Source organism: Pezoporus flaviventris, unplaced genomic scaffold, assembly GCF_033815535.1.
Source record: "Pezoporus flaviventris isolate CSIRO_AGI_PZ_B2104156 unplaced genomic scaffold, CSIRO_AGI_Pfla_v1 ptg000007l, whole genome shotgun sequence".
Taxonomy (NCBI): domain Eukaryota; kingdom Metazoa; phylum Chordata; class Aves; order Psittaciformes; family Psittacidae; genus Pezoporus; species Pezoporus flaviventris.
In genome coordinates, this window is record NW_026892555.1 from 44269909 (window position 1) to 44291697 (window position 21789).

General features: G+C 37.6%; 1 protein-coding gene across 5 annotated transcripts in view; it reads left to right on the forward strand.

The window, feature by feature from the left end:
* TRAPPC8 (trafficking protein particle complex subunit 8) overlaps positions 1-18367 on the forward strand; it is a 49995-nt gene extending 31628 nt beyond the window's left edge. For 2 of the 5 annotated variants that reach the window (XM_061448591.1, XM_061448593.1), the window contains 11 exons: positions 609-1051; positions 1571-1718; positions 3019-3115; positions 3967-4035; positions 4151-4191; positions 4966-5151; positions 5739-5840; positions 12057-12104; positions 13507-13652; positions 15194-15283; positions 17315-18367. In XM_061448591.1, the coding sequence (XP_061304575.1) occupies positions 609-1051; positions 1571-1718; positions 3019-3115; positions 3967-4035; positions 4151-4191; positions 4966-5151; positions 5739-5840; positions 12057-12104; positions 13507-13652; positions 15194-15283; positions 17315-17549 (1605 nt within the window). In that variant the 3' untranslated portion in view covers positions 17550-18367. Of the gene's footprint in view, positions 1-608; positions 1052-1570; positions 1719-3018; positions 3116-3966; positions 4036-4150; positions 4192-4965; positions 5152-5738; positions 5841-12056; positions 12105-13506; positions 13653-15193; positions 15289-17314 lie in introns of all 5 variants that reach the window. The other 3 variants (XM_061448592.1, XM_061448595.1, XM_061448594.1) reach the window with 2 other exon arrangements.
* The last annotated feature ends 3422 nt before the right edge of the window (positions 18368-21789 follow it).

Genomic DNA, 21789 nt, shown 5'->3' on the forward strand with positions numbered 1-21789 from the left:
CCTTTTAAATTTTAGTTGGCAACAGCTTTTTTTTTCAGCCAGATATCAAGGTGAGGGGGAACAGGCAAAGGAACTTTTTTCTGTTGCTTGCCATTTATCTAGAATAGTTCTTCAAGTTAAGCTTAGTAAGTAAAATCACTGTTTTATGAAATTGGTCTGATTAATGACAACACTTCGTAGAACAGAATTTTTTCATTTGGGAGGGACCTACATCAATCATCTAGTCCAACTGCCTGACTACTCCACGGCAGATAAAGTTAAAAAGTTAAAAGTATGTTAAGGGCATTGTCGAAATGCTTCTTAAACACTGAGTCTGGGGGCATTGACCACCTTTGCAGAAAGCCTGTTCTGGTGTTTATCCACCCTCTTAGTAGAGACATGCCTTCTAATGTCCAGTCTAAATCTCCCCTAGCACAGCTACAAACCATTCGTATCTGTCCTATTGCTGGATACCAGGGAGAAGAGATCAGCACCTCACCCTCCGCTTGTCCTCCTCAAGAAGCTGTAGAGAGCAATGTAGTTTAAATAAGTTGATTGCTCTTTTCATGTGCATTTGTAAATTGGCTCAATGTTCAGGTTTTTCATTTCTCCTGTTCTCTCCCATACAGGTGTTCTTTATAAATTTTCCTACAGGGCTTCTCTGTGGAGAAATCAGAAAAGCATATGTAGAATTTGTGAATGTAAGCAAGTGTCCTCTTACCGCACTGAAGGTTGTGTCCAAGCATCCAGAATTTTTTACGTTCGGTGGAAATACTGCTGTTTTAACACCACTAAGTCCTTCAGCTTCTGAAAACTGTAGTGCTTACAAGACTGTTGTGACAGATCCTACCTCTGTGCGTACAGCACTGCTATCTTCAGCTTCTTCTGTAGACTTTGGGGTTGGCCCAGGAGGTCAGCCTGAAGTAATAAACGTCCCACTTCCTGATGCTGTTCTTCTTCCTGGGGCTTCAGTGCAGCTGCCAATGTGGTTACGGGGACCAGATGAAGAAGGTGTTCATGAAATTAACTTTTTGTTTTACTATGAAAGTATTAAAAGACACTCAAAAATGTGGTAAGTTTTACTTACTTTTGTCATAATTGTAAGACGCACTATAAACATTGTAACCATAAATGTGAATTTCTTTCCGTTTCTGTGGTGATATAGAAATGTCCTGTTAACTGCTGTTTTAAACAGTATTTTTTTCTGCTATCCAGTCTAATCTCTGTATGAAATTACATAGTGTACACTGCTTCTATCAAAGTATCACTTGCTGTTAATGCAAACTCTGTGTTTAGTTTATTTGGAAGCACATCTTTGACATTTTTTCCAGTATTTCAAGCTGGCTAAGAGACTGAATGCTTGAACAGCACTGGCCCGTGCAGCATGATTGTTAAATACAATATTTTTTTGATAGGAAGCTAGAAAGAAAAGTATCTCTTTGGTAGTTGAAAGCAATAATTTGTCTAATAGGTTTGATACTGTTAAAAGCTAAACTTCTTAATGACAGATTCTGGACAGCAGTCTTGGTTGTTCAGAATGTTTTGTTGTTTTGTTTTTTTTCTTTCTTTTTTCCTTCTCCCTCCTTCCTAGTCATAGAGTATTAAGGCACACTGCAGTTATTTGTACTAGCCGGTCTCTGCATATTCGAGCTACTGTCTGCAGAAGTAATGCACTTGAAGACGAAGAAGGCAGAGGGGGCAATATGTTGGTGTTTGTGGATGTAGAAAATATCAATACTGTAAGTTCTTATTTTTTAACAATAATGTTATAAAGCTCAAGAGATGTCGAAGTGTCATCAGTAGAACCAAGACTTAAGTATAAGCGTTTTGGCAACTATTTTATGAACACCAAGTAAACCTTGTGTATAGGATCAGATATTGCTGGAAAGAGAGTACTAACATCAGGTTTTATCTCGACCCACTGGAAGTCTGCTATACCTTACCTATCTCTTCCAGTACTGTAGCTTAGATTTATTTTTTTTTTCTTTTATGAAGATTTGTTCTAAAATCCTGAATGATCTTGATGATCAGAACTTCTAAGATAGTTCTAAATAAGCCAACCAGGTTTCCCACTCCAGCCTTTCAGTGAAAACACTGATAGAATTAGTGGTAATGTGAAGTCAAAATTTAAGCTCTAACTTAAAGAAAGCTTCTGTGTTTATATTTATTGCCAAACTCTAAAAGACATTGTTTGCTGATGTACTCCAAATACAAGTATATCTGTTGTAGTCTGTTGGCTTAGCAAGGCAGATGAAAATATTTTAGTTCTTTTTACTGTGCTAATCTAAGTTTACTCATTTTCTTGGTAAAGCTGCTCCCATTTTTTCAACTGCAAAGCAAGGTAATTGAATCCTCTGTTTATAAAATTTCTAACCACTTAGCTGGTAGTGGAAACACTAAGCTAATTTGTCATTTTGTTTTAAAGGTGTATACACTCTATTTTTTTTTGAGTGAACAGTGTCTACTAAAGTGAATATTGTCCACCCCTTCTTTGACAGGGAAGGAATATTTTTGTAAAGCACTTACCAAGGTAACAGTTAACCTTGTATGAGACTTAATTTTCCACTACCACCTCACTCTTTCCAAGAAATGAAACCACCCCCAAAAGCTACTTTTCATTGTGTATATATATAAAACAAAAAAGTTTCTAAAATTACTTTAGGAACATTGCTAGGTCATAAATCCCAAGAAGGGAAGAATTTTTACTAAGTGGCTTTGCACACAGTGTTCTGCATTGGAGTTAAAAGCCTAGCTTTTATTATAGTCCTCTTTATCCAAAATACTAATTTCCAGGTATTTTTGGGGGGATCTTTGTTTTTTGTGTGGCTTTGTTTGCTGGAATTGGAAGTTGCTGTGAACTGGGACTTGTTTTACATTACAGTGGGTCTTAATTCTCTTGTCTCTCCTTAATACTGTGTTTTGGAAGGTGTGAATAATGAGTTAAGATTCTAACAGTGCTGCCTTGCAGTGAACACTTATGATGTGAATGTAGGATGTTATGACTGTGATTGGTCTTGACTTTTTTTTTCTCTTCCTTAGAGTGAGACTGGCGTTAAAGAATTTCATATAGTGCAAGTTTCAAGTAACAGCAAGCACTGGAAGCTTCAAAAATCTGTTAATATCTCTGAAGACAAAGGTGTGTGTCACCAATAGCATGGCAAGTCTAGCTTCTGCTTGACAAGAACAGTTAAAAAGAATCTTACAAATAGCTTAATTTGGCTCTCAAATAAGTAATTTCTAAAAGCTCTGTCACTTTCAAGCGTGCTACAATCTTTCTTTTGCTACTGTTTCAAGAAACATATTGAAAGGGAACTTTCAGACTTCATCAGTTTTAAAAATGGCCTTAATTTACAGGTAAAATTAATTTCTGTGATGTAGAGAAATCCATGTCACGGATTTGTTTTAACAGACAAATTTCAGTGTTCTCTTAGTTATATATCAGTGTTGAATTTAACTGATAAACAGTATTTGACAAGTGCTTTTTATTATTAGAAATTAGAAATGCACCAGAATTGCTAGTGCAGTATCCTGCCTTCACTAATAGAAGCTGCTAATTTTTGAAAAGGCTAACTATACCAGGCAAAAAGAAAGTGCTGTTAGATACAATAACAAATGTAATCTTTACTTGTATGCTGACATTTAAGTACTTAGAAATTAATCTAGTCTTAGTATTCCTCTTTTGTAATATTTGGGGTGAGCCAGTCAGGTAAACTGAATCTTGTGTTCTGTTCCTTCTTTTTCTGTATCTCCTCATTGTGTTATGACTTGCTTACTGCTCAAGTAATAGATGGAAGGGCTCAACAGATGTGTCTTCCTGACTAGCATACAGTTGCACTGCTTGATCAGTTATGCTTTTTGAGTATTATCAGTGTGGTTCTTACTTGTGAAGTTTAAAGGCTGAATTTTGGCTAATGACTCACAATGTTGGGGGTGGGGGGAAAATCTTGCAAAAAAAAATCTTGCCATTTTTTAATTTTTTTTTTCCAGATACTAAACTTGCTAGCAGAGAGAGAGCAAAGTTATGTTTTAAAGCAGTAAGATGCAAAAACTCGGAAGGTAGGTTCTCTCCTGAATGTGGTGACCTTTGGAAGAAAATACTATTTGGATACTGTATGCTGGAATTGTGACTCCTCATAATGCTGAAATAATTCTTTCTCTTTTTATCCTTTAGAAAATTACACATTTGCAGACATTGTCTTTGGAAATGAGCAGGTAGGTGAACTGGTGTGACTGCATTCTGTCTTGTACAGGGTATCCCTGTCATGTGCAGGGAGGAGACCCTGCCTTCTAGACAGTATGAGTATTTTGCAAATGCAGCAGCAGCTCTGCAGTAGCACATTCTGGAAAGGCTAACCTTTTTGAAAAGGAGAGGTTAGGAAGCTCAAGTTTGTTACTCATCCTGGTGCCTCCAAGTATCACTGTTGTTGGTCTTGAAACCACTACTTCCTTATCAAGCTTTGGTGTTGGAGAAGTGCAGCACAACGACAGACTTGACAAACAGCACAGTACTTCTGTCTATGCCAGTTATATGCAGGGAATATCCTGTGCAATCTGTTATCTGTGCTATTGCTAGCAAAATGTATACTCCTATCATGATAAGTAACTCTAGCAAACCTGAGGAAAGTTATTCATAAGAATGATTTGCACATGAATCTTGTGAGTTAGTTGGGACGCGTCAGCTCTCACCACTACAGTTAATGTATCACAGTAGTCTGTCTTGTAATAATCAAAGCTCTTACTTCCAAGTCTGTTATTCACAGTTTTAGGCCGATATTCTGTTGCTTTGTTTCCCTGTGTTACCTTAGCTTATTAGGTAGGGCTGATCTTTAACAAGACAAGCATGGAAACCAAGATGTGTGGCATCCTGCAGGTTTGCAAAGGGAAACAAAGCAAGATAATACTACAGTGATGAGTTCTGTTAAGAGTAACTTGTGTCAGCTTGAATCCTTTTGTGAAAACACTTTCTGGCTTTTGTTTTTCTTGCAGATAATAAGCTCGGCCAGTCCATGTGCAGACTTTTTTTTTCAAAGCTTGTTCACTGAATTTAAAAGAACGCATGTGCAGTCTCATACTCACGCATCTCAAAGGGCTGGGAAACAATCAGTTGATGAGACAGTCAGATTGATACAAAGGTGCAGCGAAGTTGATTTGAACATTGTCGTACTGTGGAAGGTACGTATGGTTATGGCCTTTGTGGTAATTTAGCCATGAAATTACTGTTACAAAAATAATTTAATACAGCATCCTAAACATCTAAGTGTACTCATACAAAATTTGAATGAATTTTATTTTTTCTGAAAACAGGCAAATGAACTAAAATGGTGTTAAGAAGCAAAGACAGTCTTAACAGCTGTTACTGTAATAAGTATGCTTAAGTGGTTTTACATTACTCTGGATGCACCCAGTTCTTTTAAGTTCTTTTCTTAAAAGAGAAAAATCTGAAATCTTGGACATTTGTGCTTTCTTTTATCATAGACCTGTAACAGTGATCCCGGCTGTCTTTGAAGGAAGATCTCGTTTGCCATAACACAAATATTAAATAGCGGAAATTGGCAGTCTAAACTTCAGCAGTTGTCTGTGCTTGCAAAATTAAAGGCATACACATAAAGTCAATATGTGTCATGCTAGCCTTTAAATTTTGAACAGTACATGTTGTACTGTTGTACTTCCACTTAAGTCAGAGGGAAAGACAGTAATTCTGTATTATGATGCTTATGATAGTTTCTGGTCTGCTGATGTCTTTGTATTATGTTCTGTAGGCATATGTTGTGGAAGACAACAAGCAGCTTATTTTGGAGGGCCAGCATCATGTTGCCCTTAATACAGTTGGGAAGGAGGCTTTTTCATTTCCTCAGAAGCAGGTAATCCAGTGTGAAGTTTTCCTTTACAACTGCTTCTTTCTGAAAATAGATTTGATGTGTTTTCTGATAAATGGAATAGCGTTGGGTGCTTTTGTAGAATCTAACATCAGATTTGTTATTACTGAATAATCCAGGCTGACTTCAACTTTGATTAGTCATCTATATTGGAATAGCTAAGCTCAGTTTAAAGATGAGAAAAGCAATATACAAGTAAGTATGCTGCTATGCAGTTGGACTGAATTGTTCTGTGGCATTTCATGGTAGAATTAGGAGCTTATTAATAGTATGAAGACAAAGCTAACAATTATTTCATAGCAGAGTCAATAGTAAAGTGGTGAAATTGGTTTTGAGTCATACAAAATCACTTTTATAAATTCTGCTACTCGTCACAACTTTTAAGTGACGAGCCTTAGTGTAAAATGTTAGAAAAGCAGAAACACTGGAGCAGTTAAAGACATTGAAAGCTTCACTGGAACTGATCAACTAACAGTATATTTTCTCACTCTGAAGTTTTGTAGCCTGTTTGATTGTTCAAAGAAAACAGTGTCTGTAAGAAACTGATGGATGTCTCCTGTTACATGAATCAGAAACATCAATGGAAGCTATAGACAAGTTTCTATAAAAACACCTGTCTTAGATGCAGTGCAAGTGTTTAAAGAAGAATGTGCAAAATGAAGTACAAGTTTTGTACTTTTTTAGTCTTCTGCTGAACAGTACACTGCTGTTCTTGCTTTGGTGCTGATACTGTTGTTTTTACTAATGTTGCAAACATCGTATATAGTTTTTAGTGAGCTCTTGCTCAAAGTTGAAGCAAAAAGTACTACTATACGTTGTATTTGTGAAGAAAGCAATATAGGACAAATGTGTCTTTTTATAAATGCTGTAGCATTTTGTGAATTACTCTGAAGTTTTGTGCTCTTGACTTTGGTTCATAAGCCTTTAAGTATTTGCACATCATTAGGATGTTTTTTCCATTTAGTTCTTTGCGCTGTGAAATAGATGAGAATAGATCAAAAGGGGAGTGTAGTTTGAGCTGAACTGGTTGGTGTTCATTAGTACTGAAAAATAGGAAAATTCAAGTACTAATGTTTGAAAACTGTGTTTTCACTTAACACACACCCCAAAAAGAAACCTTTTCACATGTGAGCTCAAGATATGCTGAGCAGTGCTATGTGTATTAGTCTAGTGACAGCTGCCCACTCTGGTACATACACCTTAAGGCAGAAAAAATAATACAACAGTAGATCATTCTGTAGACGTCTAAAGTCAGGAGAGAAAACACTGTGGACTTCTGATCTCCTGGAGGTCTAGTTCTAGCAACTGGGTGGGAAGAGAAGTAGGATTGAACTGTAACTGCATCCTAAAGTAGACAAACAAGTGAACATGCTAGAGGTAGAAATTTACATTTCTTGTTGACTGCACTGAAACTCTAGTTGTTTCCCTCAAATTCAGTTTCAAACTAAAAACTGAATCCTGCCACCAGCAACAAGGGTGATCCAGATGTACTCTCAATTTGTTTTAAGGAATACATGCTATATTAGTATTCTGTCTATAATCTTTCAAATCTGTTATTACAGCTGTAATCAGATGCTGTATTGTTTATGGTATTCACTTGAGCATAAGGAACATGCTTCCTTTGAAGTATTCTGTAGCTTGGTTAGAAGCCAAAATACCTCTGTGTTGTGATGCACTTAAAAACAACCACTATTACTCTTGCACCAGATTTCAATAAATCTGTAGATTCTGTATCCTTATAATAAGCAAAGCCCAGATTTAACTTGGATTTTCAGAGCTTGCAGTCTTAGGACTGTTAAGGATTGAGAAATTGCATGTGCTCATGTACTACTTCCTTTTAATTGGCACTTTATACTGTGAGGAGAGTAGATACCTCCCATGTCAGAGGGGTTTGAGGAATAACAAATTAATTGTTTTGCAGCAGTTTACTTTGTTCATGTTTAAAAATTAAAAGAATCCCCAAAATAGGATTAAATGAGGCTAGGTAGAAAAAAATGAACAGTTAAGGACTGTGTATTGTCTTGGAATGATCTTGCTCGAGTTAAATTTTCACAAGTAGTGAAAAGCTGGGAGTGGAGTGGGGGGAGTGGGAATCCCAAACCCAAACTTTACTTCTAACAGTGTTTTTAGTATGTTGTTTTGAAGCTTGTAACATAACATTCACATAATTTCTTACAAAAATCTGTATTTATTCTCTAAATCATAAATGGGACTGGTAACTAGACTGTTCCTGACTGTCTTGTGCTGTCAGTATGGAAGTTAGTTGTTTTCTGTGGTCTAGACAGCAGAGGGAGATGGAGATGTGTGCCTTTTACCCAATGCATGTTGGTTAACAGTTCTTACATGATAAAGGGCTGCTCAGATCTGGGGAAAAAATAAATAAATTATTTGCAGATTCTGAACAGGGTGTCACCTAGGATGCAAGAGTCTGCTCTCTATATTGCTTCATGTGTTCTATTTGTTGCAGCCCTTCAGTGACTTTCTTCTTGACTTGTGCTGCTTCTGCTTCATGCTGTTGCAGCCAGCAAAGGAATTTTTGTCTGCCTGGCAATATAGCCATCATCAGCCAAGAACGGGGTCTCGTACACTTGGGAAAAACATGAACAAGTTTTCTTTCTGCATCTTTATTTCTTCTAGCCCACTGAGAAATTACTCAAATCTTAGGTGAATTCATCAAATAACTACATTGAACGGATCAAGGTAGCTTGCTTTGTATTTTGTTTAAATTCTGTGTGCTGGTTGATTTCTACTGCTTTGTCAGTTCTGGAGTATCTCACTAATTCTTTGACAGCTTTTAAGGATTTAGTTTGGATTTATGGAAACTTCCAGAACTGTTCAGGGAAACAAAGCTGCAGTAAAGCACTGAGGAGAGGAGCGGTAGATCAGTATTCATTGTCAGAGTAATGTTGAAGTTCTTCCAGTCTACCAGCAACTGCTGGTAGTTGGGTACACTGATATAAAGTCATCTTCATCATATGTTTAAGCCAGGATGTGAGACTACTGACTGAGATGCAAGGACAGGTTACTTCTGCTTGGTTCATTGTGGAACATGGTAATGTTTGTAACAGGGATGAGGAGCAGATAGCAGGTCAACTTAGATTGCATCCAGAATAGTTCGTCTCTTGTTCATGATCCCTCTACCTTCACTTAATAATAGGACAAAAACTTCAAATACTTCAAACATCCATTCACATTTGGGGCTGTTCATCAGTATTCTTATTGCTGTCTCCTGTATTTTTCTACTCTGGTGAATTCAAAAGATTCCAAAGGAAAAGCACGGTGTAATACAGTGGCATGGAAGTGGTAGTGTGGAGCTGGGGCATTTGCCATACTTCTGACTGGCAAAGACTTCATTCTTATGGAAGTTGAGATGCAGTCTAGTAGAGGCTTTTTCACTTGGGCATGCCAGCATGTTTTGGAATAGTGCATCCATACTTCTAAAACATATTCGAGAATGTAAACTTAGTTTTGACTGAAGTCTAGATGAGAGAAAGTGCCTACGACTGTGTTTTAGATCAGGTTGCTTTTTTCAACATGCTGTCCCCATTAAAGCCCTTTGTTTTCATTGTGAAGTGGTTGTGTATTGCACAAAGTGTGTACCTTCCAGGTAGATTAATCCAGGTATGCTCCGTGATGGCACATGATGTGCTTCTGGGCTGTTTGTTCAGTCCTGTGGATTAGACTGTGGTAGCCTGAAGTAAAAACCCATAAAATGCATACTGCGTGGATGCAGGTGTTTTGGCAATGTTTCACTTCAGAGATGACAATTTTTGGTAACACTGCTTCTTAATAGAGTTGGAATTAAGAAGATCTTAAAAGTAGGAGAGGGTAGGATTTAAATAACTGTATTTTTCCAAACAGTGAATTACTGGAAGTAACAACCTGTGCTAGTTCAGGAATTTCTGGGTTTTTTTACAGAATTAAAAAAAAAGGGAAGGAGTACTTAAATCGAATACAGATTGTTGGAATGGATTGAAGACTTCGCTTACCCTCCACTAATCTGATTTAAAGAAAATTCTTATGGGTAAATAAACATAAAGAGCTGAAGTGGACATTTTCCACTCTGTATTAATTGATGTACTTATTCCTGTACCAGTTTTGGAGGACTGGCCTATGTTATTGCCATGAATGAAACATTTCAGATAGCAAAAAAGAAATCTGCTGCTTTGCCCATTGATAGACTGATGATATTTTGTGTTTTCAAATGCATTATTGCTGGTGTTTTAGCAAAATGTTGTTCCTGGAGTCATCATTTCTATGGTTAGGAGCTAGAATGAATATAGATGAATCACATGGTGAAAGTAACCAACTTAAAATTGAGGTTTTAAAATGGAAATTGCCTGATCTAAAATGAGAGAAGGAGAAAGGCACATCAGTTTCTCTCCCTCTTGCTCTGCTGCTTTCATGTACTCTGCTTTTATTTATGCTTTAGTGGTGTTCCAAAGTTTCCTGTTTGGGTTTTATTTCTTGCTGTGCATATTTGTCCCTCATACTTGACTGGGCATGTCAATAATTATTCTGGCTATGAGTAACTTGAGATTTATGGGGCAGATATGCTGAATTTCCATACAACTTGGAAATCAAATTGTGTTGTTCAGGTTTGCGTGTTTAAGAGCACATTGACCCAGTTATTAACAAGAGTGTTTTTGAAATTGAAAACTTTTAAGTTGTCTAATATCACAGAGAAAAGTCCTTTAAAATGACTGCATGTGAGGGTATCATTATTTCCATCTGTCTGGTAGAAAGGAAGAACTTTACAGTTTGCTGCAGTGTGTTCTAAGAAATTAAGGAATGTATTATGAGCAGACCTGTCTATTAAATCTATTAGATAATGGAAAAGCTGCTTTGAATGGTGAAAATTTTGACTTTTCCAACTTTAGCTTAGTACAGTTGCAGGAGATATCTAAACAAGCGTGAACAAGTAATACGCAATTTCAGACATATAAGTAGGGATGATATGTAACTTTGTTTTGAAATAGCAAAACGCCGAAGGTCATGGCTCTTTTGTACCTACTGAATAAGAGATAATGTTGAGATTATTCTATTGGAACAGCAGACTTATGTCTAGTTTCAAGTGTATTTGTTTGAAGCTGGCCTTTTTAGATGTCTTTGGGCAATAGAAAGCTTTATGAAAATAGTAACAACTTTCCTAGCACCAGTTGCACAGTTCATAGCTCTTGGAAGGTAACTGTGGGAGTGCTGTGGTTCTGGTGCTACTGCATGGTGTGTGTTTCTAGTTACAAATCAAAAGCTTAAAAATACAGCTGTGTAATTTAAAATGACAGCAAAAAGCACTTCCCTTTCCTCCCTACCCAGTTCTTCCAAACTCTTCTTATGATGAAGTTTCTTAGAGTTAAGCTTTTTGTATCTCTACCAGTATGTTTGGATGAGGCCTTAAAGTTACACCTTAATCATTTTTTTTAAAGGGAACATCTTAACTATTGTTGTTGCCTTCTTGTATGCAGTATATGGTGGTTGCTGTCTAGTGGAGCCTGTGGTATTGCTAGAAGCAGACTTCAGGTGTCAGAACTTCAGTATTTGTCCATTTGGGCTGCTGTTCTGGGAGTTCAGCGACAGAATACCACCTGTTTGATTCTTGATTTTGCTTTACTCTGTTTCGAAGTGTAACCACAAGTCTTGAGGCTGTTACCTGCTTGATCCATGTTCTTGAAGAGAGGGTACAGGTGTCCAAGTAGGCATGGGCATTTTTTTTTTTATATAGGCTAGATCCAGTTTCCCAATTTCCAGAGCAGAGCAGAAATTTAATGCATCCTAAAACTTAGTATTTATTAGATGTTTCTAGGTAACTCCCTGATCTGTATGTGTATCTTCTTGGTTACCATTTGCAAGTGCTTCATTTTGTCCAGAACCACTAGGTAGGAGAATCATGTACTGAATGTCAAGTCTTAGGCTTTGTTTTAGGTACACAATTACAATAAACCTAGACTTTGAGCATCTGAAGTTGGAGGCAAAGACATCTTTTATGACTGGGACACACCTAGGCTGGCTGGAACTAAGGTTTAGCTCTGTGATGGTAAATGGTTTAATCTTGCTGTTTTCCAGTCCTTCAGCAGAGCTGTAATATTAGAACTAAAGGTTTGAAATATTAACGTCACTCTGCACTTTCACCAGTAAATGTTCCTGCTGCATTTTATGATGCTTTTGTCTGTAGAGATAAACGTTCATATTTGTCTTTTGTAGGGTTTAAAAAAAATACTCTGGAATTCTGATTGGGAGGACTTGGAACAGGTAATTGACTCTAGGGCAAACTACAGTGTGTAGGATATTGATATGTGGTTGAAGAGGCCATTGAATAATTGGTTGACTGTGACTTGAAGGGAAAGATCAATTAAAATGAAAGCCTGTAATCTCATCTCTTGTGCATTTCATGCTGTCATAAGGTAGGGTGGAAATGCCAGATGCATTCAATGCTTAAAATACATTTCATTGTTACTGTGAAATATCTTTTTTTTCTTCTTAAATTACTTTTTAAGAAAACTACTCTTCCTTTCAAGAAGAAAGAATCACAAGCATTATAAAACATTTGATGTCTTCCTGGTATTACCAGCACAGGTGAACAGTGATTGAGATGTTCATACATACTGCAGAACACCCAGCATGTCTGTTACTGAGTCAGGTTTTGTTGCCTGTAGTATTTCTTTTCAACTTACAAGGTACAATCCATCACTGTTAAAGTATTTGTTACATTTTACTGACTTTACGTGGCTTTCTAAAATCTTCTTTCACATCCTTTCAGCAGTCGGTCACGCTTGTTGCTGCAAATTGTTTTCTTCTAAAGGTAGACTTTTTGCAGAATAGATTTGTAAAGGAATACTAAAAGGCAGCCCCTTCCTGAATAAATCCGGCTCATGAAAGAGACTTGTGTTTTGTCCAACAAAACCATCCAGATGATGTTGGACAGTGACAGTAGTGCTGTAGTGCTGGGCCAGATGAAGCCCGATTGCTTCGTTTGGTGTTGCATCTTCCTATGTCATCTAATTTCTTCTGCTTCAGAGACTGATTCTGCCCACAGGCTTAGGATGAATCCCAAGTAGTGTGTCAGTGCTTGACTTGGGTTTTCAGCCAGGGACAGTTAGCTTGTATCTCTGCAAGAGCTTGCTATACAATTTTTAAGATATTTTGCATTATAAATTCTTCTGTCACTGCTAGCATGTTCCTGTACACTTCTGTTTGCTTTACTTTGGATCTGTTTTGGGAAACCTTGGTGTTTTCTTTCCTGTTGTGAACTTCCCAGGGTAGGCGATGGATTGTTTGGGGTTTGTTTTTTTTTTTAGGTACAGCTGCTGTATATGGAGCTGTGTAAAGGCTGTCCCTTTTTCTTAGAAACCAAACACTAATAAACTCCTGCAACAATGGCATGCTTTTCTTAAACTTTTACACATAGCGTTTTCACAAGCAGCTGTGAAATCTGTCTCAAAGGAAGGTAGCAGATAAATCATATCAGTTCTTCATCTACCACGCTTAAATACAAAACACATAGGAAAAATCCGAGCTTCATGGTGCTGTAGATGTACTTCCCTGGAGTTACAGTTCATAGTGGTGAATTGTAGCTTCTATGGTTGGATTTCTTGTGTTGCATTGCACAGTACCTTATGTCAGTATTTTAAATGTAATTCTGAATTTGTTTCAGGAATTACCAGAAATGGTTCTCCTGAAGTTTTTTCGACCGGAAAACACACCAGCACCTGCAAGACCAACACCAGAGCAGCTTTCTAATCTTATCAAGACAAGTCTTCATTATCCAGAGTCTTTCAGTCATTCTTTTCACCAAAAAAGGTTAGTACAACATTCATTAGGAACTTCTGAAATACTGTTACATTTGACGTAAATGCCATGATGCTATGTGGGTTATGGTGCCTGAGATGCAGTTTGGGTTATGATATGAAAGATAAAAGTCTGATAAGCAAGGGTGTAATCTTACTCAATTCTTAAATTCACTGCTGCAGAATTTTGAAGGTAAAATAAAAGTTTCATGTAGGGCAAAATACTGTAATACCACAGTTTACAGTTTTGATATTAAATACTAATGTGATCAAACTTACTGAAAGGAAAATAAATACTTTCCTGCATTTGTGTGTATTTTTGATGCCAGTGTAAACAATGTGACTACTTTGAGAAGCTAGACAGAAAGTAAGAGGTACTTTTAAGTGCAAAGAACTATTATATCTACAGCATCTGACTTGCCAAGATTAGCTGCACATGGCTCTGATTTATGTCAGGATGGAAGGCGGTAACAGTTTAGATCACTGGGGCTTGTCTCATGAAAGTATATCAGAATTAACCTGTCAAAAAGCAGACTGCTAGAGTGAATTAATTTGAGCCTGTAAGATCTATGAGTCTTTCAAAGTTAGCATGATGTGAACAAAGCCCTCTGGGTTCATTTCCAGATATGGAAGGGTTTGTGTTTGAAACAAAGATATCTATTTAGGTTTGAGGTGTTTTATTTGAGAACTCTACTGTTAAAATTTTTCTAAAATTTCAGTTGATATAAGTAAGTTGTTGAAAGAAGTGGATTTCTTCTTTTAAAAAACCCTAACATTTAAACACTTTGTAAGGTGGCATATTTTTAATTGACAGTTACAAAGCATGCATCGTTCCAGTAACAAGTTCATATCTTATTTGTTACAGTTGCTAATTGTTCTTTTCTTGTTAGTCTAGCTTAGGATATTTAAGGTGATAAGCAATGGCAAGGAATAGGAGTGATACGAATCACTTACTATATACATAGATCTGTTTCAACTCTGGTAGTTTGGTTACCTGCCTGTAAATATCTTGGGGTCTTTCTTGCTGCAGCATTATTTATAAAAACAGTCATACTAATTGTGAGCAAGCAACTAACTCTATTAGTTTTATTCAGAGTAAAGTCTTAAATTAACACGAATGTGTATGTGCTGTCTGATTTGGGCACTGCTCTGGCAAAAACTTTAGGCCAGATGCCAGCAATTCCTCTATAGGAGGCAGTGCAGAAGAAAAGTATCTAGGCAAAATGTGCTGAACACCATACTGGATCATATTATCCCATTCTGAAATATCTGTTGTCATAATAGACAACTTTATGCTTTTGCTAGCCTTCCTCTGCTGGATGAGGGGAAATGGGTACTTCATTTGGCTCAGTTGAGCCAATGCTGTTTGCCTCAATCAATAGCTTTTATTAAAAGTAACTCTAGTCAGTGTGATTATATTGCTCTGTACTCTGACATGTTGCATAATAGCTACATGTTACATTATGTGAAAGTCATTTTAGCTATTTAAGAGTATAATTAAAACTGTCAAGGATAAGACTTCTTTGTTCATTATGGAACTATTTCCTTTTGTAGCCTCTGTCTGGTTCCTGTCACTCTCCTACTTTCCAATTGTTCCCAGGCTGTTGTAGATGTGATGATTGATTTGCGGCATAAAACAACAAGGTAATGTGTGAATATTAATGAAACAGTATTTTCTGAGAGGGCTTTCTAGTTTGGGGAGTCTTGTAATGAATTTCTAGAATAGGATTGTTTTTTCAACAGTGGCTTCTTTGAGGGGATAAAGGCTTCATACAGTCAAATGGGAGTCTTCAGTTAGGGCTCAATTTTACTTTTGACTGTTGCTAAGACAGGACCTTGAATTGTGATTTCTGAGTAGTTTAACTCTGCAGTTTTTTTTCTAAAAAAGCAGAAATGCTTTTGAACTAGTGAAATATGGGCTTCAGCAACCTTACTTTGTTAAAATTATGTTGTTGGGGTTTCATTTTTATATGTAAAGTAACTTGTAGAAAACTACTTTTGAAGTTCAAGTCCTTCCTCCTGCAATTTGGCATAGTATAAAATGTCATATAACCTTAGGTATTTTTAAGAATTCCTGTAGGTTTATCAGCTGATTCTTAATGCCTGGCTGTTTGCTTAGTAGTATTTGTAGTATTATGTGCAGAAATATTAGCACTGAGGAAATATTTCGTGAATTGCTTTTAAGAGTTTTACTAAGGATTTCTGTAGGAGAGAATTGAGAACCATGAGATACCGTTGTTATTTCTTCCACTTCTGTTAAAACAAGGCAATTTAACTCATGTAATTCAGGGGACAATTCCATCATGCTACTTGGTATGCTTACCACAAAATAGACTGTAGGATTCTTGACTGAGTATTCTAGGGGGATTGTGAAGACAGATTGTGAGGAATTGAGGTACACTTGGTCATGGGAAACATTGGCTTTTTGCCAGCAGTCCATTCATGCAAGTAAGAAATTAAAAGCCCAGGGCCTAATACACACATTGAGAAATAGAGAATAGAAGGCTTAAGTATGTTTTGGTTCTCAGTTAACATTAGGAATCTATTCACTGAACTGATATTTTTTAGGAGATGATCATGTCTTGTAATAGTACTGTTAAAACATGTCTTTGGAAGGATAGTGTAGTTAGTTGTGCCTTGAAATGTGTTTAAAAACAAGTACACCCCCCCCCCCCAGTTACTAATGCGGTGTGTCTAAAGCAGTGTCTATCTATGCTGACTCTGTGTGTGACATGCATACTGATTTAACTCTAGCTCAAGGGAGAGGCCTAAGAATGCCTTATGTAGGAATTCCTAAAACTGTGACAGTTTGGGTTTTGTTACTGTGTCTATTGTTAGTGTATCTGATGGTTCTGTAGAAAGCTGGGAGTACGCTGGAATTTATCAATAAACATACATGTATAATTGATGTTCTGTATGTAGTATACACTGTATTAGGAATCAAAGAAATACTTTAAGTATCTATACTGATTCATCTGAACCAAGGGGAGAGCTGCTGTAATGAGTGTTAAGTGTGGGAACATTAAGACATATTTGGTAAGAAGTAAGGACCCAGAGTTAAATTGGGTGGACATAGGATCCATAAAGGTACACAGGGATAACTTAGGTACTCTGTCTCAGAGCATGTAAATCCTTGTACAGATGGGTGTGTGTGGATATAATAGGAAAGGGAAAAAGGGGCATATAGACTTTTTTTTGAAGTTGCATTTAGAATCTTGATAAAATGTTAAGCACAATTCTGTCTATACCTATGATTGCTACTGTTATCCTTTCAAAGTCTGGCTTTGTCGTGCTATAGAAAAACTTTAATCTCTTAGAGATAAAGAGTAGGGAGGATGTGTGAAACACAGCACCATGCATTTGGGGAAGGCATTGACTTAAGGGAAATTATTGTAGGCAAGCAGTCAAAAAGACGTGGCAATTGCTAAGACAAATGGCAGTGGGCACTCTCACATTCAGAGCCTGCCAAAGTAGTAGCTTCATTTCCCAGTTCCTGACTTCTGAAGTTTTCAGAAACAAGCCTATCTCTGTAAGGGGGGGGGGGGAAGTGGGGGGAGGTGGTGGACACACAGTAGTTTCTGAAATCTTGGGAAAACTTGAATTTGGAGGGAATCATGTAAACTGGCAATACATGTTTCAAGTGCAAAGAAATAATGTTGTATCCTTCTTTTTCAGCCCAGAAGCACTAGAAATCCATGGATCTTTTACATGGCTTGGGCAAACACAGTACAAGCTTCAACTTAAAAGCCAGGAGGTCTATAGCTTGCAGCTGAAAGCTTGCTTTGTTCGTACAGGTGTCTATAATCTTGGAACTCCCAGAGTATTTGCCAAGCTAGTGGACCAAGTTACTTTGTTTGAAACGAGTCAGCAGAACTCCATGCCTGCACTGATTATTATCAATAATGTCTGACCACTTTCTGAAAAAAATCACGCTAAAAGACAAAATAAATGGGATTCTTTTCTTATATTGCTGGTTGACATTTTGCTGCAGTTTTTGGAAATAGCACCTCAAACATCTAACTTGTTACTAAAGATTGCGTAGGAAAGGAAATAGCAAAATATTTGGGCGACTTGTCGATTTGTTTCTCAATGCAATGCACGTTGGACTGAAAATAAGTTTATCCTTTTATAATGTATTTCTTCTCTGGTAATTAAGGTATTCATAACACAAAATACTCTAACTCGAGGTCTGAACTTATTTGTATGTCATATGCCCTGTCAGAAATGCAGCTTAACTGCTGTTACAACTTCCAGCATGGTGTGTTTAATATTTGTGGCTGTATTAGGATATGGCTCAGGAAGAAACCCTCATTGGCTTTTTCCTGTCTGAAGCCATTAGTCATGATAAATCCCAACCTTACTGTGAAGCTCAAGAAGGTCGCTCAAATCCACTTCTGTTTCTCAGTTCTTTAGTTCCAGATTTTGTTTTAAGTTTTCATGTTTATGGAAACCGGTGACCTTTAAAGGTTTATATACACGTCCACCTAAGGTGTTTAAAAAAAAACCCACAATGATTTCTTCAACCAGTTTGAGTATTTTCCCATTCATCTCAACACAGAATGCACTATTTCACAACCATGAGATCATCACTGAAGTTGTCACGTACTTTATTATGTAACTATAACAATTGATCTGTTTAAAAAAATCTACTCAAGATTTTCAAGAAATGTATTATATTTATAACAAATGTACTGTAAATAGAATAAAACATACACCATATTCACTGTATGGACATGTGGCCTTTTTTATTTCCTATACAGCTGTAGCTACCTACAGGTGTTGGTACTGTGTATATATCCTGCACTGTCTTCATTGTGGTCTCTGCTCATGTGAAGTTCCTGTTGTGTTGCCATATGTTGTGTTGGGTGTACACTGAAACATGTAGTGGCTGCTGTATTTGCCTTTGGAATCCCATTCCCAGGTACAGTGCAGAATTCAGATGTCTGGAAACTCTTGATTACTTGCTGCATGCTGGGGATTGTTAATTTGAGTAACAGCAGCTAAATGTAGGGCAGGCTGTGTGAAGCAACTGAGCACAGCCATCCAGGTAAGTTAGGAGTTATGGTTTAGGATGGGTTAGCTGAGTACAAGGAATACTGAGCACCTAGAGCAGACTGACACAAGCCTCGGGTTTCTTGTGGCTGAAGGAAATACTTTCATAGGACAACACTGGCTTATGAAACAGCACATCTACCATTTTAGGTGAATTTTCCAGTTTTACTCATGTTCAGCACTACTGTGTGACTGTCTCCAGGACTTAAGACTTCTTGAAGAGTCTTAAAACCGCTTCACAGCACGTGACCTTTCATAGTTGTATTCACTGTGACTCTGGATCAGGTTGATAAAGTAATGGAATACTTGAGTATTATCTAACAATGATTATGTTGCTTCAGGGGTTGAGTTTTCTGCTTTTTGGGCAGATTGGACGGCTGACCTTTCTAAATGATTCATGGCATTATGACCTTATGCTATGTCATCAGCCCTTTTTCTGTCTTGACACTCTTTTAGAGAAAGAAAAGTCATTATTGACGCTATTCTGCTGTCCAGCTGTAGGCCACTCTTCTAAGTAACAATTAGTGTATTTTTAAGACTTCCTCAAATACTCGAGTGGCATAAGTCACATTATTCTCATGGAGGGTGTTTCCACAAGAGTTCTGTGAGATACGGGTTAGAAAGTTAACTGATTTTCAGTCTATCAGAAGAAACTGATAAGAAATGGTATCTCCTGTGATTTTGAAGTTGTGCTGCTGTAAAGAGCAGGCTTGCTGAAGGCTTGACTAACTGCAGAAACTACCAGACTGTGCTATCCTGTTGATGGGATCACTTGTCAGTGATCCTAACTTTCATATTAAGTAAACCAATGCTTGGCATGTCCATTATTGCTAATGTATGTAAAAACCTGTGATAACACACATTATGTAGCTTGGCTTCAAGGAAACACTGTGTCTAGATGAAACCTTCTTCATGTTTCTGAGAATGCTTATAGGATTATGGTGAGCTAATGATGTGGCTGGAGGCTAGAACAGTTGAAGTTATGTTTTATTCAGCATGGCTAAAAATAGCAGCCTCTTCAGCGTGCAGTTTTGAGATGTGTTTCTATGTCTGTGTATCTAGACATGAGGTTAGATGGTACAGATACTAAGTGTTCCCAAAGAGTTCTGCGAAGCTCAGCAGTGTAGGCTGTCAACCCTACAAATAAGCCAACTGGTTATGCTATAGACAGAGTATCGCATACCTAAAAATACCCCCAAACCAACACGCTTGAACAAACCAAACTTGCTTTCTCTTCAGTGAAATTCTGTGCATGATGGAGGATTTGGGAATAATTTAACCTTGTATTTTTTATAAACCACAGAAATAATTCCATACATTAGTAGACTAAGAAAATAAAAGTAAGCTTTTTATTTGAGCTCAGTCACCAATAAACTTGCTCCTGAAATGAGGTAAATTCTGTCATCACTTTGATACTTCAGGGCATGCACTGCTCCATCCTGTGCTGTGGGAATTCAGGTGGTTCTAGGCTGCTTTGCTGAAAATTGGTGAAATGCTTCACTGGGAGAGTATCTTGTGCAACACAAATCTGGAGTAATAGGATTTATAGTATCTTCAGTAGGCTGTAGATGTGATACAGAAAGCATGCAAAGTTTCTAAAGGTATAGTTTGAGAATGAGACGATCTGTCGGTCTGCAGCTGACTTCTACACTTCCTATCATTTAAGTTTCTAATACTCGAGTCCATTTTATGTAATAAATGTAATTCAAGATGTTTATTTGTGCTACTTCTACTTTCTTTAGTAGTTCAGCCAACCTGAATTCTAACTCTCTCCCACAGATCAGCAAAATAATCTTCCTTGTTTAGTTTTCATATTTTTAAAGTAGGATGCCTAATACTCCATGTGGTTTGGTTACAGAACTTGCGTACATTTATTAGTATGTGTGACTTCAGTATCTAGTGGTGTGCTGCTTGTATGAATGGTCATCTCCAAAGTACTTAGAAAGCTGCTTAAGACTATTAAGAGAAGAATGCCACCTGGGGTAACAGGATAGGTGCCTGGGACAAAAATTCAGCTTAAGTTGCTCTCAGCCTTGTGTGTAGTGACACTATGACAAAGCTGCATGCCGTAAAGAGTGGAAGAGGGAATGCAGGAAGTGCACAGAGGGAACAGGTGTGGAGTAGTCTCGTGAAAGAGCAATAGGAAACTCGGCCACTGGGAGGGAAAGGAGGAAGAGAGGAGTGAGCACAGTTGGATAGAGCTTTCCAAGTGAAAACTGAGGTCCTTCGCTGTAATGGGAAACAAGATCATGTCCATATGATGCCTGTAGGCAGAATGATTACCAAGGGAATGAACTCGATTGCTGCTGCTTTGAACCAAGAGGACCAAAATTTGGCGTTTAAAAAGAGGTTTGCTGTCATTCAGGCAACCTCATGAAAGCATGCAAGCTTGGCAGGAGTACTGAAAAGGAAGGGGAAGTTTAGAGAAACTGGGAAGAAAGATAGCACTTTTCTGGTTGGAAACCAGGCAAGAAGGAAGAAACAGCAGAGCAGCCCAAGGGACAGCCTCAGGAGACAAGAGGCAATACCTGTTTGCAAAAAGTGTGTAAAAGTCTGCGTGCATTTTGAAGCTCCGTTGAATTTGTTGTTTGGGCTCTCGGTTGCAAATTATGGAGTTATCCTAGTTGGTGGTTGCTGAGAGAGATGAAATCTTTAACTGTGTTTTTGGGCAAGCAAAGGGTGCTTTAAGTGATTCTCATACGATCAGGCTGGCCACTAGTATAGCAGCAGGAATGCCCAGAAACTCCTAGGTAAGCTTGACAAAACAGCCCCATTTTGTGCTTCAGTTACATTTACCTGGAGGGAGATTTCTTTGATTCCCTCTTACTATTATAGGAGATGACTGTGATGTTACAGCAAGATCTTGTGCCATTTGTAATCTGAAGCGTCAATCCCATCTGCCTTCTCAGAAATAGTATAAATCGTACTGAATGCTGTATTGCCCTTGAATTGTGTACTTTAGTCTTCAAATTCTTCAGAAGGACTGGTTATGCTGCTGTACCTGTGGAGTTTTCAGAACTTGTCACCTTATCTTGTAAACTAAACTCTTCTGTGCATCAAAACAGGAAAAATAATCTTTGCTTTAAAGTTTAAATCAC